Raw genomic sequence first — 18,340 nt, forward strand, 5'->3', positions numbered from 1 at the left:
AGCTTGCGTGCAATTCTGTGTTATTTTGGTTGGCCTAATAAATGTATAAGGTGTAAAAGATAGAGGACAGGGGGAAATTTCCGGGGTTACAATCACTTCAGGAGCCTGTCCTGCTCCTCCCTTCCACTACCTGTTTCTCTCATGGAGGCTGTGCAGTTGGAGAAAGAAACAATGGTGGTTCACAATCAAAATAAAACGCTGCAATGCAGTCAGTTAAAACTTAAACTACACAATCCATTAAACACAGTCTGCATTCTTTTGCACTGCATATTTTGAGACCAGGGAGTTTTTAAAAATGTTGGAGCCGGGTAGCTATCCCAATATTGATTAAGAGCACAAAGAGATGCTCATGGCAGCCAGCCACCTTCCTGAGAGGACATGCTTGCATAACTATTTCTGGTGTTGTTTTGGAGCCAAGGTGACTCATTCCTGTACAATAATGATTGCCCATAATACAGTTTAATAGTTAGATGGCGGATAAGGAGGGTGCCAGAAGGCTAAAATTGTAAACGGGGGAAAGGGTTTTATTGGGTTCCTAAATCACGAAGAGTTTTCTACTCACATTGAAATCAGTGCAAATAAAAGACCCCTGCAGAACTTCCGTGCTCAGCGTGGGATGGATTGAGCGCTGAGCAGAGAAGCATTGAGGTGGGGTGTTGGGCACAGGGCTTGCATATATCCCACTGTCCACGAATTCAGCATTTGTTAGTTGGGGCAAATGCCCGAACAAATGTGAAAAGGGGATTCTGATGAAGTCAACTCTAATACACAAACGTTTACATAATAATATAGCGTAACATAATAATGTTAGTTTTTAAGGTGCCCCAAGACTCTTCATTGGTTTAACACAACTTGCCTTCTGGAAGTTGCTGAAAGGAAACAAAGGTGTGTGTCTTCAGAAAATGCACTGCAGAACTGTGCATCTTACTGTTCTGTAACAAAAAACCACCTCACAAACATGTATGCATTTATAAATCTTATCTATTTGTAACTGCCATTCTTAAACAATAAAATATGTTTAGGCATTCTGCATAACAAAGAGAATATGAGAGCATTCAAATCAATAATGTTTTAATATCTTTCATACAAATCATATTAAGGAAGTGAGACGGAACATACCTTACTTTCTCTGTGGTGGTCCCCTACCTTTCACACATTTGGGTGTGCATGAAAAAAAGGTCATTTCATTTTATTCAATTTCAGCATTGTTTCATGATTTATTTGGCAATATCATATTTGCTTGCTGCCTTTGGCAGTGGTGGCAGTAATTTAATTTCATCAGAATTTCCTGGATGTTGCATCTGGGACATGCTGCTGAGAAATGGGAGCTGCCTTTTTTGTAGCAGTCATTGGTCCTGAAGCACAGCCTTATTCACAACCCATATTTCGAGCATATTTAACCCCACTGATATCAGTGTACCTAAGCATATTTACTGTGTGGTGTACTGTCCTTCTTGTACTGGAGATTTAGAGTTGAATTATTTATTGTGAAGTTATTTCTTAAATTTATGAAAAATAAAGAAAAATTCTCTCTCGTATTTCTTGAAATATTGTTGGGGACATTACTGTGAATAAAGAATCTTAGGCAAAGTTTATATGTGATATTTAAACTCAACTTAGGTTTTCATTTTAGGATGTTATGGTATCTCATTGTTCTTGGTTTATGACTTATGCAAAAGGATGCATATCTGCATGCTATTTCCATAGGCCCTGATCCAGCAAACTAGCATGTGCTAGCTTTCCTGGATCTTGCAATAGTTTTAACAGTTTGTGGTGTGTGTTGCATTTCAGACAAAAACTAAATCCTCTCCCTTGTGTTTCCTTGGATTGTTTTGTTGTTGGACAAAAGCAAAAAATAATTATGTAATTACCCTACCCCCCCTTCAAAACCAGAGCCGAAACATTTTGCTTTAAAAGGACTTTGGCAAGGGAAATTTCCCTCCCATATGTCAGTTCCAACCACAGATTCAATCACTATTGTTTTCTCCCAAGTGGGCCAATATGAAGTCATGAAAGATTTTATTATTATTTATTATTATTAAATTTGTATACCACCTATACCCGCAGATTTCAGGGTGGTTTCCAACAATATTTCAAGAAATTAAAGATTTGAAGTTTGTATTTAAGGTGTCACAATACTTTTTATAATAGTAGTATTTCATGATTATAATAGTACTTCATGAACATTATTTGAATAGAAAAGTGTACAACCCATCTGGAGTGAGAAATACAGTACAGTAATATGTTGTATCTATTCAGAGACTACATGTACATGCAACTATTACTATTTTGTGATAGTACTTTAAGATGAGGTTGACACCAAAACTTCAGCATACCTGCTTGCTTGGAAGATATTAGATATCCTACTTCTTCCAACAAGCACGACGCTGCCAGGATTGGCACCTCCAACTATGTGCCCAAGGCTGCAATCCTAAATCAGGTGTGCAGGGGAGGTGGGAGAGTTGTGGCCACGCAGATGATGAATTCCAACCATCAGTATGGCCAGTAGTGGGAGAAGATGGGAGCTGTAGTCCACCAACATCTGGAAGATTAAAGCTTCCTCCATCCCTACCCCTAAACACCAGGGGACAGCCCCCGATTAAAACAAGCGGGCTTTACTTGCGAGCGTATTTCCATAGGATCGGGCCGCCTACCGCGCACAATTCCATATTTCCATATCGCTTTACGCTTCGCCTTATCTAGATATTTGTATATAAATAAACATAACTGCAGTTTCGTTTTTTGGCATGCTGGGGAGGGACTGTTCCAGAACTGACACAGACGTAATAGGGGCGGAGGAAACCTGCGGGAACGCTGATACAGAATTTTTTTAATGAAACATTTGCCCTGCCGTCTCCTTCCGCTCTGAGAAACTACAACTCCCATCGACCCTTGCGGGCATGAGCAGTAGACATTGAGTGACGCGGATGATCATAGGACCCGTCTGGCGTCAGACGAGGGCGGGGCGGGGCGCGCGATCTTGGATCTCCTTTTAGCAACAAGGAAGAATAAGAAGAAAGCGAGGATTGTTGGGGCTCGCGCGGTCGCTTCCAGGCGTAACAGGTAGGCTGGGCCGGGGCTCGTTTCCTCCTCTGCCCGGGAAAGAGCGAAGGGCGGCGGCGGCGGCGGCGGCGCGCGGTGTGTGGATCTTGCAATGGGCCGGGGACGGAGGGCGGGCGGGCAGCTGGTCCGGCGGCTACAGCTTGTCTGGGCGAGCAGGGGTCAAATCCAACGAGGTCAGGCCACCGTGTTTTGTAATCCCCAGGACTGTAACAAGTGCACGCAGTCTAGGTCGCTCTCCTCGCCTTTTATCCTCCTCGGAGAAGCGCTCCGCTTGCTTCTTGAGGTGCTTCTACTTCCTGCTTTCTTCTTGCTTTTTCCATCTTAGCGTCGGAGGAGAAGGGGGCTCAGTCAGGGCGGGGGTCGTCTGAGTGACAGTCAGCGAAGCCCTTTTTGGGGTGGAGTGGCGGGCTCTTAAGATAACGCATAGCTGTCAACTTTTCCCTTTTCTTGCGAGGAATCCAATTCGAAATAAGGGAATTCCCCTAAAAAAAACGGGAAACGTTGACGGCTATGAGATAACGCCTTTCAAAGTCGCCCTGCTGTCACAATTGTGCTTTCAAGCTGCAGTGTGGATTAATTCTGGAATTTACAGCAGAATGTAATTCAGGATCCTCGTCAAATAGACCCCTGTGTGCGAGGAGCACAAAATAAGCCGATAAAGTACTTTGTAGTATAATAGCACCCCCCCCACCTCATCAAAAAACAACATCCCGGGAACCATAGTTTATGGGTGCTGAGAATTGTAGTTCAGTGAGGGGGGTAAAGAAAGCTTTCCAGGATTCTTTGGTGGGCAACACATTCACTAAACATACTGGAGGTGGGGTGGGGACATTGACAGCTTTCAGGACATGGGAGGCCTGCTAGAAAACAAAAGCATCATCTCTACAGATGGTTTCATCGTCAAACTGCTGCTTTTAATTAAATGGTGATGATGTCATTTTTGCTCTAAAAAACGCACTTTGGGATGTCGAGCTCTCTTTTCTAACTTGGTTTGTACCACAGTTAATTGGGCGGCGTGTGAAAGTGCTGCTGAAATATGGACAGAATATGGCAGGGTGGGAACTGCTTTGGTAGCTTTGTCTCCAGATTAGAGTAACAGTGAAGATGTGATTTATTTATTTGGTGTGGCGTCATTTCCTCATGACAGCACGCCCACCTGACCATTTGGCTGGGGGAAGGGGGAGTGCCCTGCCACGGGAATACTGCTTGCATCACTCTGTTGTCAGCGGGAAGCCGGCTTAGCTGGCAGGGCCCTCTGCTCAGCACGGAGGCAGTTTGGACTGCTCTGGCCCTCCCAGATAAGTGTGTATAGGATTGCAGCCTTGGTCCCTGGCATCTCCTGATGAAAACAACCTCTAGTAGCAGGACCCAATCCAACAATCCTGCTGGAGACTCTCAGTAAGAAGGGCCGTAATTCAGAGGTGGAGCCCACACCTTATATGAGAAAAATCTCTGGCATCTCCGTGCAGAGGTGGGAAAGACTTTTGGCTGAAACCCCGGAGAACTGCTGCCAGACCCTGTAGACATTACTGAGCTAGATGGATCCATGGCCTGGCTCTGCCTAGTGGAAATCCATACACTCCTATGGACAAGCTCAAGCCCTCACAAAACAATCTCATAATCACAGTAGTGGCTTTTTAAACCTAGTACAGTGGGCAAAAAACAACAACCAGTACTATATTTTCAGCTATTTTCATTATTTGTGACAAAATGTGGTATGCAGTACATAACGAGAGAGAGAGAGAGCTTTTCATGTACGTAGTAAACACAGCAGCTGAACTTCCATTCCTAGAACAATTTTTAAAAATGTGTTAATGTGGATACAAGTCCCATGGGATTTACTTCCTGGGAAGATTCTTCTGAACGCCATGGGAAGATTTAAGAATTTTTTCTTAATCCTTTATCTGTAAATAAAAGTGCATTTGGTCTCTCAATGCAAGTCCCTTTCTTTCTGTAATTGAATCACTTTTTGGTATCTTGAATCACTTTTTGGTATCTTATCAGCTATATTGGCCCACAGAGTACCTTTCCCTCCAATTGAACCTGCAATCCCAGGCATGCTTCATTAGTATTGTTGAACTCAGTGGGCTTTCTTTTGGAGTAAACCTGGATAGGATCAACCTGCAGCTCCAATTAAACAAGACATTACTGTTATAAGAGGGGTAGCTAACATGGTGCGCTCCAGATGTTTTGACTACAACTCCCATCAACCCTGATCATTGGCCATACTGATAGCAGTCCACGACATATGGAAAGCACGAAATTTGCTACCCCTGTACAGTATGTCTGGAGACCCCCACCTCCCATATACTTTAAACACAAGAGACACAGACATACCCTACCCTCTGCCTTGTAAAGAAGCCTGTCTCTCATTTGGAGAAAGAGAGACAGAGAAAGTCCTTCTGTATCATCACACTGGTGCTACACTGATGTCTTTCTTTTCTCCCTAGCATTTGGAGATGGCACTGGTGAAAAGTGGGTGGCTGCTCCGGCAAAGTGAGTAATGGATTCTGTCAGCTCTCTCTCTCTCTGTCTCTCCCCTCCCTGACTTGTTTTGGTGCCAAGCAACACATTAGGTAGAAAATCCATGACTGGATCTTATCAAATTTTCTGTGATGTGCAGCCACTGAGGCTGACAATTTGACCTGAGCATGAGCAGTGGGAGAGAGTTTTTCCTCCTGTGCTGATATCCCAATCAAGATTCTCCCTTCCCCAGGAAACTGACTATGTGCATCCCCCCGCTCCTCAAAACACAAATGGGGGAGAATGACACTCGGAATCAGGAACCCTCTCCCTACCCCGCTTCTGCTTGGATTAAATTAGCTGTGTTTAATTAAAACAAGACACCAGAAATCCAATTCTAGGTCTCCTTCATTCTGTGTAGTTTGGAATTAAAGTATGACTCTGTTTGCATGCAACGCTAAGGCAAGCAACGACTCAGGACAAGCAAGCATGTTGATGCTTGGAGCAAAAATGACAACCTTGACTAAAGTTCATGGTTTGTATTCAGCAATACAAACCATGAGCCCAGGTTTGGATGCAATGTTAAGCAAAATCATGGCTTAGCTCTGGATAGCAAAACAGAAGTAGCACCTGGGGAGGAGTGAAGCTTCTTCAGTTTTTGCTCTGAGTAACTACAGTCTTGTTCATTCATGCTGATCATGGCTTGGCTCAGCATGTCTGTTTCAGAAAAACATGAAAAAACTCAAATCATATTTGGACTTTATGTATATATGTGTGTGAATTTCATGCTATGGTGACATAAAACAAATAATGTTTTATGCAAAATTCCTTAAAAGCAATATTTTTGGCCACCAAATGAATAAAAAGATGTCTGCTTGGTTCTTTGGTTGCCTGATGTCTGGCTAAAGGTTTGTCAGAATAAATTAAATAGATGCTATGAAGTAGAAGTAGGAGCTTTTTCCTTGACATTAATTGCCTTTGCTACTTCTGTTATAGATTCAGAGAACTCTGGTTTAAGAGCATTTCAAACACGATCACTGAAAGCAAAACAAATATCAAACAACCTAATCAATGTGGAATTTGATACAGTTTAGTTAGACCTCTCAAAAAACAATTGATCCCTGTTCCTTTTAGGTACTATATTAAGGCGTTGGAAGAAGAACTGGTTTGATCTGTGGGCTCATGGCCATTTGTTATTTTATGACGACCAACATCGGCAGGATCTAGAGGATCGAATTCACATGAAAGTTGACTGCATCAACGTCAGAGTGGGAAATGAATGCCGAGGTGCAAATATCTTCTTTTTATTTGAACTTTCCCACCCTCTGCATACATACACCTGCTCGGTGCCACCTGTAATACAAATATGAAGGACTTACCACTATATGTAGACTTGGTTCTAAATTCACAAAGCCATTTCTCACAGTGCTAAAGCAGGCATAGGCAAACTTGGCCCTCCAGATGTTTTGGGACTACAACTCCCATCATCCCTATCTAACAGGACCAGTGGTCAGGGGTGATGGGAATTGTAGTCTCAAAATATCTGGAGGGCCGAGTTTGCCTATGCCTGTGCTAAACTATGACCAGTGATGGTATCAATGTGGCACTATGCACATTTCCAGTGCTCCCATACATGCAGTGAATTACAACCTTATTCTACTTGGTTTAACATAAATGCTGAGGATCCCCATCGCCTTTTCTCAGGACATAACTGGCATATTCTTGTTTTGTCCTTTGCAGGGGAGAAGGGAGCTTATTTGCAAAGCTACCTATTTTATTTTATTCTAGTTATTTGCAAAAAAGAATTATGTTACAAAATACAGTGGCACCTCGGGTTACAGACACTTCAGGTTACAGACACTTCAGGTTACAGACTCTGCTAACCCAGAAATATCCGTGTGCTGCTCTGGTTCGCCAGAAGCGGCTTAGTCATGCTGGCTACATGACCTGGAGGCTGTACGCCGGCTCCCTCGGCCCATAGAGCTAGATGAGCGCCGCAACCCCAGAGTCGGTCACGACTGGACCTAATGGTCAGGGGTCCCTTTACCTTTATGGGCAACTGAAAGACCTGGGAACTTGCAGCACAGCCTTAGCACCTCTAGGTGTTCCTTTTTGTAGCAAAGGCTTTGTGACATACCTTAAATCAAGTGGAGCTTGGGTGTGTCTCCTCCTTTTGTCAAGCTTAGGATTCTGCTTTAGTTTCTGAATCAGGCTTCTCATTGTATGTGCCTACTCAAGCCTCTTTGGAGGATCTGAGTTTAAAAGTGAATTAAGCATTTAGCTTGGTGCCACGTGGAGCTGAAGTACCATTCTTTTACTTCGCCTTTCTCTTGGGCAGGTTTCCAGCCTCCAGAGGGGAAGCCTAGGGATTGCTTGCTGCAGATCATTTGCCGTGATGGGAAAGTGCTCAACCTCTGTGCAGAAAGTGCTGACGACTGCTTGTGAGTTTCTTCTGCTTACTTGAAAATAAAAGACCTTCCCTTCTGAAAGAGTGACATGTATGCATAATGGACGGCCATGTGCCATATGTTCTTGAATGAGTTGCTTTGCAAAACAGTTGCAACTCTCCCAACTGCAAGAAGCAGACCCACGTCTTAGCTCACTTCCCAAAGCGGATGTTTGAGCTAATTATCATGGTCAGATAACTAACTGTCCCCATCCCTTTTGAAACTGGGGGAGTGTAATGACAGCTTCACACCAGGACTTTAGCTGAGCATCTTTGCTTTTTCCTTTCCAGATTATCACCTATTAACAGATGGTTCAATTTCCCTCCACTTATTAATAGCCTTTCAAGGATTTATGTCTTTGGGGATATTTTATTCTTGCATACTGATAAAGGGAATTGTTGTTGCTGGTCAGATTATTTTCTAGGCTAGTGACTCGTCAGATTGAGCATCAGGCTACACATGGTCTGCATTCGCATGTAACAGCAAACTCTGATTTGTTTTGCTGCATTTGCATGTAGTGCTAAGCCAAACCATGACATTAAGCCAAACTTGTGGGCGCTGGAGGAGAATGCAGGCAGTTTGCTCCTTCCTGGTCCTTCAGGTTAGCATGTTGCCTGAACCCAGGCTTGTGGTTGAAGCTCTCTCCTCCTTAACCACAGCTTGTAGCCAAGGGTTTTCTGGCTACGTCTTGTGGCTAGATTGGAGAGATTTAACCCTTTGCTCCCTGGCTTTAATTGTACCCCAAGCTTGCTGTTAGTCCTTGAGGGGAAGACATGGATTCAGGACATTGAACTCAGCTGTTTTTCACTTCAGTAGCCAGTTTGGATTGAGAGAGGGAGGAGACACTTTGACCTAAATCCAAAAGCATTAGTTAGACTCTCTCCCTCTGCAATTGCATTCCCAACCATAGCTACTTTTTTTGTGTAAAAAAAGGTCTTCTAATCATGCTCCTCCCATGTAGTTTCACCACGAATAGTTGCTATAATTTTTTTCTAAATTTTTTTCTTTTCTTTTCAATGCAATGCAAAATTATAACAAAAATCACAAACATTGAATCCAAAATAAAACCATACAAACAAGAAAGAAAAACAGAACACAAAAAAGCAAAAAAGCACACATCTACAAATAAAACCCTATCATCATTCTAATCTAGTCATTACATACATATACACATATTGACTTCCTTCCTTTGTTCTAAGACCTCAAAAATTTTACTCTTACTAAATTGTTGTGTCTATCTTTGTACTTTTTTACACCATTTTTCTTTTTCTTTAACCCTGTAACACATCATTCATTACATACCAATATACTTACTCCAGAACAATGTTTTTTCATATACTCTTTAGCACAACCCCATTCTTTTAATAATTTCTGGTCCGATTGTCCCCTTATGAATGCTTGAGTCTTGCCAGGTTTATATATTCACAAAAGTTGCTACAATTTTTTTCTAAACTTGTTAACATGGAGGTACAATTTATATTAGTGATTCTTCCACCATTATGCTTTTTTTTTTTTTTTTACACTGTTTGCTTCATATTTTATACAGAGCTTGGAAAATTGCTCTCCAGGATGCCAGAACAAATGGGGTAAGTTGGGTTTTGTGTGTGTGTGTGTGTGTGTGTGTGTGTGTGTGCTTGCAATAGTAGCATTGAGAGAAATAACCTTTCATTTAGATTTCTTTTTTGAGTACTTTTTTGTGTGGCTAGTACCTTGGCCCACACTTCTCTTGTTCTGATGGAAGGAGTAAGCGTAAGAAGTGCATAGGAAGCTTAGGAAGAACCTTGCTGCATCAAACCAAAGCCTCCTTGTAGTTCAGCATCCTGTTCTCACAGTGGTCATCTGGCCTTATTCCTGTCATCATCACAGGCCCAACTTGTATGAGCCATTTCTTGATCATGTTAGCCAGTGAAGGAATCTTTAGGAAGATAGTTATTTCAGAAATGAACAAAAGTCAAATATTACGCCCAACATGATGCATAACGCTTCAAAGATGCCCTTTGCCACTCGCCTAGCATGCCTGGAGCAAGTAGCTTCCCCAGGGGAGCAGACAAGCTGCAGCCTCTGATTCTGCTTAATACACAGGCACACACCCTTGTCATCGTGCTCTTTCCTGGAATCAGAAAAGAATCCAGCAGGGCTGGTGGAAATTGCTATGCATTTCTGGCCCTGTAGTCCAAGAAGTATGGTGCCTTCTCATCTCTGCTGCAGACCTATCCCAGCTCCCTCCCTTGATCCTTAAAAAGGTAGGAGAGCAAGTCAAGCCAACTCAACAGGGCTCTTTGCAGCTTGAACAAAAACACAATGTGGCCAGTGTGGTGTAGTGGTTAAGAGCGGTAGTCTCGTAATCTGGGGAACCGGGTTCACGTCTCCGCTCCTCCACATGCAGCTGCTGGGTGACCTTGGGCTAGTCACACTTCTCTGAAGTCTCTCAGCCCCACTCACCTCACCGAGTGTTTGTTGTGGGGGAGGAAGGGAAAGGAGAATGTTAGCTGCTTTGAGACTCCTTAAAGGGAGTGAAAGGCGGGATATCAAATCCAAACTCTTCTTCTTCTGTTGGTGATCATCCGCAAAGCCATCTGTGTCAGGGTTGCTGCTGTCTTCTGCAGAACATAAAAGTGGCATCATGGTTCTTCTGCCGCATATCCACAGGGTGAACAAAAATAATAATCCTTTCGTGTGCTAGAAGCAAAGCCATCTGCTGGAGAGCAGGGAAAGAGAACACAGAGAAATTTTAAGAACTTGGTAATTTTGGTATGTTCTCCCTCTACCTCCGACAGTGGCATCTTCTTTCCACTTTGCCTTGTGTCTGATGTTCTTCCCACTTCTCACCTACCTGACATGGAACAGAGTGGGAAGGCTGTACTTTTCCATTTTGCCCTGCATTGTGTGTTAAACTCCTCAGTTTAAGTATTGTTGATCAGTAATGCTATTTTGTACAGTAAGTCAACAACTCAGCATTTCCCAAAGATGCTAACCTCATTTCAATTTCCTATTGAGTGCTCCGTTTATCCAATCCTGCTCCCATCTGCAGTGATTGCAACTGAAGAATTTGAACAGCTGCTTCTGTGTTTTATGTTAACATGTCCAGGCCTATATTGGTTCGGAAGTGATGTATGACGACAATACAATTTCCTCATCTCCTCCTCCGTACACGGCTTATGCAACACCATCACCTGAGGTAAGCTATGGGAAACATGATATAAGGAGAGTTTGGTTAGTGCAAGTTGCTTAAAATTGGGCATTTTGTGAGGTGACCTATGCATAAAATTTAGCTAGCAGGTTTCACCTGTCCTGAAGAAGCAGGTGGTGTGTCATACCTGAGCTGGTGATGTCAGGCAGCACCTGTTTGCTTGAGTTTGTTGAATCTAGTTGTAAAAGGTCTTAAACCCTTGCCCATCTTCCATCACAGCATGGCGTATTGTATAGGTGTCCTCTTCAGTTTCAAGTGAAGAGAATGGGATGCCGCACTCAGGAATGTTTGGTTCCAATGTACACTGCTAACAATTGTTCTCAATGTCATCAGGTTTATGGCTATCCACAGTACAATGGCGCATATCCACCACCCGGGGCTCAGGTCTTCTTTACTTCTAATGGACAGACGTATGCAATCCCCTATCAATATCCAAACCAAGGTAACTGGTAATATTTATTCTTCTATGACTTGATTTAGTACATTCAGAACTCTGCAGTTTGGTTTTGCATTCAGTATTTCCCCCACACAACCCCCTCCCCCTTGGTAGTAAGGTATTTTATTACTCAACAATAAATGAATAAATACCCTAAAATTACCATTTCTTCAGTATATATAATGCATTTGCTGTATTTTTCCATTTATAAGACTCCCCTATGTATAAGATGATACCTATATTTTTGAACCCTAAATTAAGAAAACAATATTCAAGAATTTACAAATACAGATTTTACAATATTGTTCTTCCAATACAAATCAGACTTCCCTTCCCTGCTTTTGTGGTGTCTTCTCTTATTTAAATTTTTAACACTGCATTTTCTACTTTACTCCATTTTTTAATTATTCTACAATTAATCTTAATAGTACTTTTAACTGCTTGATTTAAGTTAACCCTACCAATGCACTTAGTTGCATACCATAGTTTTTCAAATATTCCACAAATATTCCCCACTCAATAATCTCCCCCCCCCCCCCCGGTTTCTTAACACACCCATTAATTTTGCCATTTTGGCATAAACCATCAGTTGAATCAGCCACACTTCCTTGGTTGGAACAGCATCCTCTTTCCATCTCTGGGCTAAAAGAAATCAATGTTTTAAACACCTGAGGTTGCCCAAATTTGTTGAGCTTTTTGGGGGGGAATTCGTCCAAATTAGCTGCTGCTGAGGGAGACAGGATGGCAAGGCAGCAATAGGGAGCAGGAAAAGGAACCAGAGTTAAGCAGGGCATGAAGATGGCAGGTGCCAAGCAGAAGTGGAACGAGCAGCCGAAGCACTGGACCGTATTTTTCCATGTATAGAATGACTCCCTATTTTGGACTAAATTTTTTTAGCAAAAAACATTGTCTTATACATGGAAAAATATGGTACTTATAATTTCCCTCCCTATCTCAGACCTAAAATCATAATATTGGTCAAGTAGAAAAAGGTTTAAAATGAGGATGTAACATAAGAGATAGTGGTATAATTCTCATCTTCTGATGGTATTTTTCTCTCCCAAATTTTTGACGTGTACTTTACTTGTACATTACTAGTGCATTAACATGATATAAGAGGGTAACTTAGACTACAAGAACTATATCCCAGTCCATAACCATACTGGATTTGAAATTGTTGTTATATATGCAGTTATTTTATATATGTTTTATTATATTGTGCGATGCTGCATAGGAAGGGAATGAAATTAATAATAAATTCAGTAGGAATGAAATTAATAATAATAACTGCAACATTTTGACTGCAACCCTGTGATCACTTAACCTGGGACTGAGTACTCCTGAGTAAACATGTAAAGTTTTGCACTGCTAAGTATGTTTGGCTTCTGTTGCTGGTTGCTTGTATCAGAAATATGCCATATTTAATTGCTTAAGTCAGTTATGGTCATAAAATATGCCCATGCTCAGGTTACTGAGGGAGTTTCAGTGCCAGATTGTAATTAAATCTGTGCTGGGAAACTTGTGGCTCTCTAGATGTTTCTGGGACTTCAACTCCCATAAGTCTCAGTCAACATGGCCAGTAGTCATGGCAATGGGAACTGTAGTCCAGCAACATCTCCAGGGCCACAGATTCCCCATCCCTCCATTAAAGGTTGGAGTATTCTTACACTGTCACTGCTGATGTGCAAAGAAACCCGTGTTATTAGGTCAGCCTGTGCTACTGTGAAACTATAGTATAAGACAAAAAACGTTTGATTAATTATCCTGTATCATATGCTTCTGTGATATGACAGCTGCTTTATGGATTATATTGTATTTGAATGTGTTCTTATGGTTTGACTGGCCTGTCTTCCTCTTCTTTGGCATGAGTGGTTTGTGCCCTCACAATAACAGCGTTGAGATGTGATCCTTTAAACCACGTTGCTACAACTTTTCATACCAAGTGGGCCACAAGAGGGGGAGTGAGGCCAAAGTTTGACACCACCTCAGCCAATGCGCTGCCTTCCCAAAGCCAGGTGAACAAGGTGCCAGGCTCTGGGAAGGAGGCGCAAGGCTCTGGCAGGGTCCTAGAGGCCTCCTACCTCTAGGAAAGTTCTAACTAAGCTTTGGGAAAGGAGGGTGAAGGACTCTGGGACTCTGCCAAAGCCCTCATGCCTTCCTTTCCAAAGCCTAGTGCAGTTGTGTCCAGACTTTTTTCAAAGAGGGCCAGATTTGGTGATGTGAAGGGCCGTGAGGGCCAACCAACCAAAGTTTTTTTAGGACTGAAGTTGTTAAGCTTTTTTTAAGGACTGAAGTTGTTAAGGTTTTTTTAGGATTTTACCCCAGGAAATAAACTGCCACAGGGGCCAGATTAAACTGACCGGTGGGCCAGATTAGGCCCCCGAAACGGACTTTGGACATGCCTGGCCTAGTGCCTCGGTTACCCAGTTTTGGGAAGGCGGTGCAAGGGCTGTGGTGTGGGAGTGTCAAATGTTGTCAAGGGCTGTCCAAAAAGGCCTTGAGGGCTACAGGTGGCTCTTGGGTCACATGTTGGACTGCCCTGCAATGAGCCATATTTGTTTGTGTGTGTACACTCGCCTTGGGGAACATGATATCTGAATGTAGCCACTGGGTGAAATGCAGTGTTAGTCATACTCAGAGTAGACTCAGTAAAAATGAGTGGATTGAGTTACTTGAGTACGACGTAGACATCGCCCACAGCTTTTATCAGTCTTCCTTCACATTATCTCCTCTGTGTGTTCGTTCAGGTTCCCTGAAATTGAAAATCATTTACTTTTAAAGACCCAGCTATCTAGCCCACATTAACAGCAAGGCTTTCCTTTCTCCATTTTTATGGAGTCCAGAATGTGTTGGCCTCCCAGTTTTAAGGAGATCAATGAAAGGGCACAATAAGTTTCAAGTTTTATTTCTATTTAAATCCCACGGTGTTCTTCTTTCCAGGTCCTTATGGCCACCCTCCTGCGAATCATGTCATCATTCGAGAGCGCTACCGGGATAATGATGGGGACCTGGCGCTTGGCATGCTTGCGGGAGCAGCAACAGGAATGGCCCTGGGCTCGTTGTTCTGGGTGTTCTAGGCTCCCTCTGGAGCCACAAAGCAAAGGGAGACCTGAAGTCTTCTGTGTGCAATAATATGTATTTGCAAAGTACTTCAGTTTAATCCAAATTTTTTTCCAATAGGTTCTAGTAGTACTTTTTGCTGATGACAGGCAGATTGTAGTTAACAAAAATTCCCAGCTGTCCCAAAGGTGCCCTTTAGTTGAAAAGTGATTAGCATAATGGCTCGTGGTCAGATGAGTTTGTGATTCTATGCATTGATAAGTAAGTAGCAGTAATATCAATGAAGTGTTACTAATGATGGCTAAATGGCCACAGTTGACTCATTTTTACAGTCAAATATTAACCATCTTGTTAAAATTACTTCAGCTACTGCCTCAGAATGCTAACTGGAAAGCAAGGGAGCACAAAAGTGGGTATTTCTGAATCCAGGGGATTTTGACTCCGATATTTTTCTTAGCACTCCTAGAAGACAAAGATGATGATTCAGTAGCCACGCCATGGGATCCATTGAATGTTTTCTTGTATTCAAGGGAGAGCTCTGGCATTTCAGTAGCTTGACAAGGATTGCACACTTACTGTACAAGTCCCTCCCAAGGCTGAACCAGGGACGGGGAACCTTTGGCTCTTGAGATGCTCTTGGACTACAACTCCCATCATCCTTGATCAGTGGCTATGCTGGCAGGAGTTGGGAGTTCAACAAAATATGGAGAACTCAAATTCCCTCTCCCTCGTCTAAGCAATAGAAAAATCTGACATTTCTTCTAGAAAGGAGTTTGGATTACCATGCAAACCATTCCAGCGTCCTAGAAACCGCAACCTCCTTTAGATCCTAGTAACAGTTCCTTAGGGTAACGGTGGCCGGAAAGAAAGCTTAACATGCGGACATCAGGCCTCCGGAACGTTTGCTAAGGCAGGTAGAAGGATAGTGAATTAATAGGTGGTAGGAGGTGTTGTGATCATACTGGGGATAAATGTGTTCAAAGTCTAACTTACTGGTTTAGGTATATGGGAACCTTTTGAATCTGTATTGAGATTTATACAAAGTAATTATGCTCTCTTACCTGCAACTACAAACTATTTTAAACAAGGGCTTCTACTTTCCAGACACAGAGATACCTCTGTTTTGGTTGCACGCTGCAGTCTTGTATGTGCTTCTCCTTCTGCAGCTAAATTAACTGCTTTAAAGACGTAAGACCCCTACTTCTGCGAGAGGACAGAGAAATGAGCAAGTATCCCCACCTGGAAATTATTTTCAGCGGTGTAGGTTAATAAAAAGAAAGGCACACCTATTTCTATCCATCCATTGCGTGTGCATCCTATTAAAATCTGAGATCTACACAAGACTATTCCAAGTGTCTGTAGGCTGTGCTGTGTTCTTTGGTGAACCTGCAAGCTTTGAACAGCAGCGAGCAAAGGGGACTTGGGTTGTGCCACCTGCCGTAATGACAAACCCTAGCCGAATGCATTCCATTCCTATTTAAATGGGATAACTGAATTGTGAGTGAGGCAAAGGCAAGGTAATGGTACTGGAAGTCTTAATATTGGTCTTGTACACCTTGTATGCCAGTGTTTGCCTTGGGTGTGTCTATGCAACTGCTGTTGAAATGCAACAGGGGGACCTTATTGCATCCAGCAGTTGTTGGATTTGAAAGTGTGGCTTTTTAAAAACCCTGTCAGCAGTCTAGGACATTTCAAAAGACAGTACTGTGAACTGAAGAATGTATGAACTGAAGATGCTTTATTTAATAGGTCTGCAGTCTCTTATTTAATACCCAGGCAAGTATGTTGGAAGCCTTGTAAGTTACTAAGAAACCGATAATACACTAAAAGCAGCACTAGCTTCTGCTCTGATTTTGTAATTTATCTAGTGTAATTTTAAGACCATCTCTTCTGTGCTATTATGTGTACTGTACAGAATTGTAGAACTTCCAGAAAACTCCTTTCTTTGTATTTGTTACTTTGTGAGGAGAGAAAAAAAATAAATGTAGTCTTCAAACTTTTGGCAAGTCAAAAATGTAATACACTCGTCATTCCTTGATAAGATGTCAAGTTCAAGTTGGTTATAACCATAGAAAACTACACTGGGAGCTGTGGGGGGCTTCATTTTGCCTGAATAATTATTTGCACATTGTAATGGGCATAATGGGAAAGAACACAAGGCATCGACTAGCTGGATTTTAAAATATAACGGCTAAATCATATGCTCCTGTTGGATAAATGAATTCAGTAAACTGCAAAGCAAATAAAATCTTTCCACATTTATCTTGCATTAATACCAGGAAATAAATCTTGACCAAGCTCAATATTAAAGAAGGGTTCCAAAAACTTGGATAGAAATCTGGATTTTGCATCATATGATTGCGAGTAAAATAACGTGCAGTGTCAACTATCCTCCCCATGCCACGTAATTCCAAATATTATTCAAGGAGTTGTTATTATTTGCTATGAAGTGGCAGAAAGAAGGCATAGTCTGGAGACATAGCCTTGTAAACACCACCCTTGGAGGCCAGCCCTACTATTGAACAAACTAAGGTAGCTGCTTTGGGGAACAGATGCTTGGAGAGAGCAGGGAGTGGTAGCAAGAGTGCTGGAGGACAGAGTTGTGTGTTCTGTGTGGTTTGCGCTCCCTAAGCTAGCCTGCTTTCCCTCAGGTACAGAGGACGTTGCCAGCGTAGATGGAAAATTTGCTAATTCAGTTGGCTTCCTTATTTCTTTTGAGAATACCAGGAAGAAAAGGGGGGAGTTATAAATAATGTGGATGTTTCAATGAATCTTTTTTCTAAACCTTGCTGAAAACTTCCTAAGAGCAAACCGTATTGATCTGTTCCATGATTCAAACCAGCACTAGGTAAATGATCTTTCCCTACCTACAAATCTCCCTCTTCTCATCCAGAAGGAAATGCCAAATAGAGCATCTGACCAGCTGAATGTACTCAGCCAGGAATATATTGGAATGGTCTTGTGATTGTCACAGTGGCCACAATGTCCCAGGTTATGACAGGCAAGGGTATTGCTGCCAGCCATTTTAGAAAATATTGAGAGAGATGGGCTTTGCTTACATAAATATTGGAGATAGACACAACAGCTTTTTGGCACACAGACTGTCAAAATGGAAACTTATTTAGTAGAAACAAAAGCCTGTCAACTTTTATGGCTTACTTTCAGGGGCAGAAATGTTGCAGAAATGAAAAAGGCCACAGGAATCTCCTATGGGGAGGGAAGAGTTGGAATGATTGACTGTGGTGGTATGAATGGGGAGGAAAGGGATAGCAAAATATGCTTGGGCTGGCACCCGTCACAATTGTTCATACTGGCTTTGCACAATCTGTTATAAAGACATTTTTACAAAGTTAAAAGGCATAGGATAATCTGTGCTAAAATCCTGAACAGGCCAATCTAACATGATCAATGTGACTGAGCTCACAATTTAAATTGGTGGAATTATATGGGAGTAAAAAGGTAAAGAGACCCCTAACCGTTAGGTCCAGTCGCGAACGACTCTGGGGTTGTGGCGCTCATCTCGCTTTACTGGCCAAGGGAGCTGGCATACAGTTTCCGGGTCATGTGGCCAGCATGACTAAGCCACTTCTGGCGAACCAGAACAGCACATGGAAACGCCGTTTACCTTCCCGCCCGAGTGGTACCTATTTATCTACTTGCACTTTGACGTGTTTTCAAACT

The 18,340-nt window shown here is 42.4% G+C and overlaps 1 protein-coding gene across 1 annotated transcript; it reads left to right on the forward strand.

Moving 5' to 3' along the window:
- Window positions 1–2,929: 2,929 nt before the first annotated feature.
- PLEKHB2 (pleckstrin homology domain containing B2) lies at window positions 2,930–16,678 on the forward strand. The gene is made up of 8 exons (XM_079978687.1): window positions 2,930–3,063; window positions 5,514–5,559; window positions 6,661–6,813; window positions 7,865–7,967; window positions 9,520–9,559; window positions 11,062–11,151; window positions 11,497–11,605; window positions 14,540–16,678. The coding sequence occupies exons 2-8, from the start codon at window positions 5,523–5,525 to the stop codon at window positions 14,674–14,676; spliced, it is 669 nt and encodes a 222-aa protein (XP_079834813.1). The 5' UTR covers window positions 2,930–3,063; window positions 5,514–5,522; the 3' UTR covers window positions 14,677–16,678.
- The last annotated feature ends 1,662 nt before the right edge of the window (window positions 16,679–18,340 follow it).

This window comes from Podarcis cretensis (assembly GCF_951804945.1).
Source record: "Podarcis cretensis genome assembly, chromosome: 5".
In the NCBI taxonomy this organism is placed as follows: Eukaryota; Metazoa; Chordata; class Lepidosauria; order Squamata; family Lacertidae; genus Podarcis; species Podarcis cretensis.

Excerpts from the sequence above, each read along its gene's own strand:
- PLEKHB2 (XM_079978687.1), top strand. The coding sequence starts at position 5,523 with ATGGCACTGGTGAAAAGTGGGTGGCTGCTCCGGCAAA. Across the intron at positions 7,968-9,519 it reads GAAAGTGCTGACGACTGCTT|AGCTTGGAAAATTGCTCTCC; the intron begins GTGAGTTTCTTC and ends TATTTTATACAG. Across the intron at positions 11,152-11,496 it reads ATGCAACACCATCACCTGAG|GTTTATGGCTATCCACAGTA; the intron begins GTAAGCTATGGG and ends CAATGTCATCAG.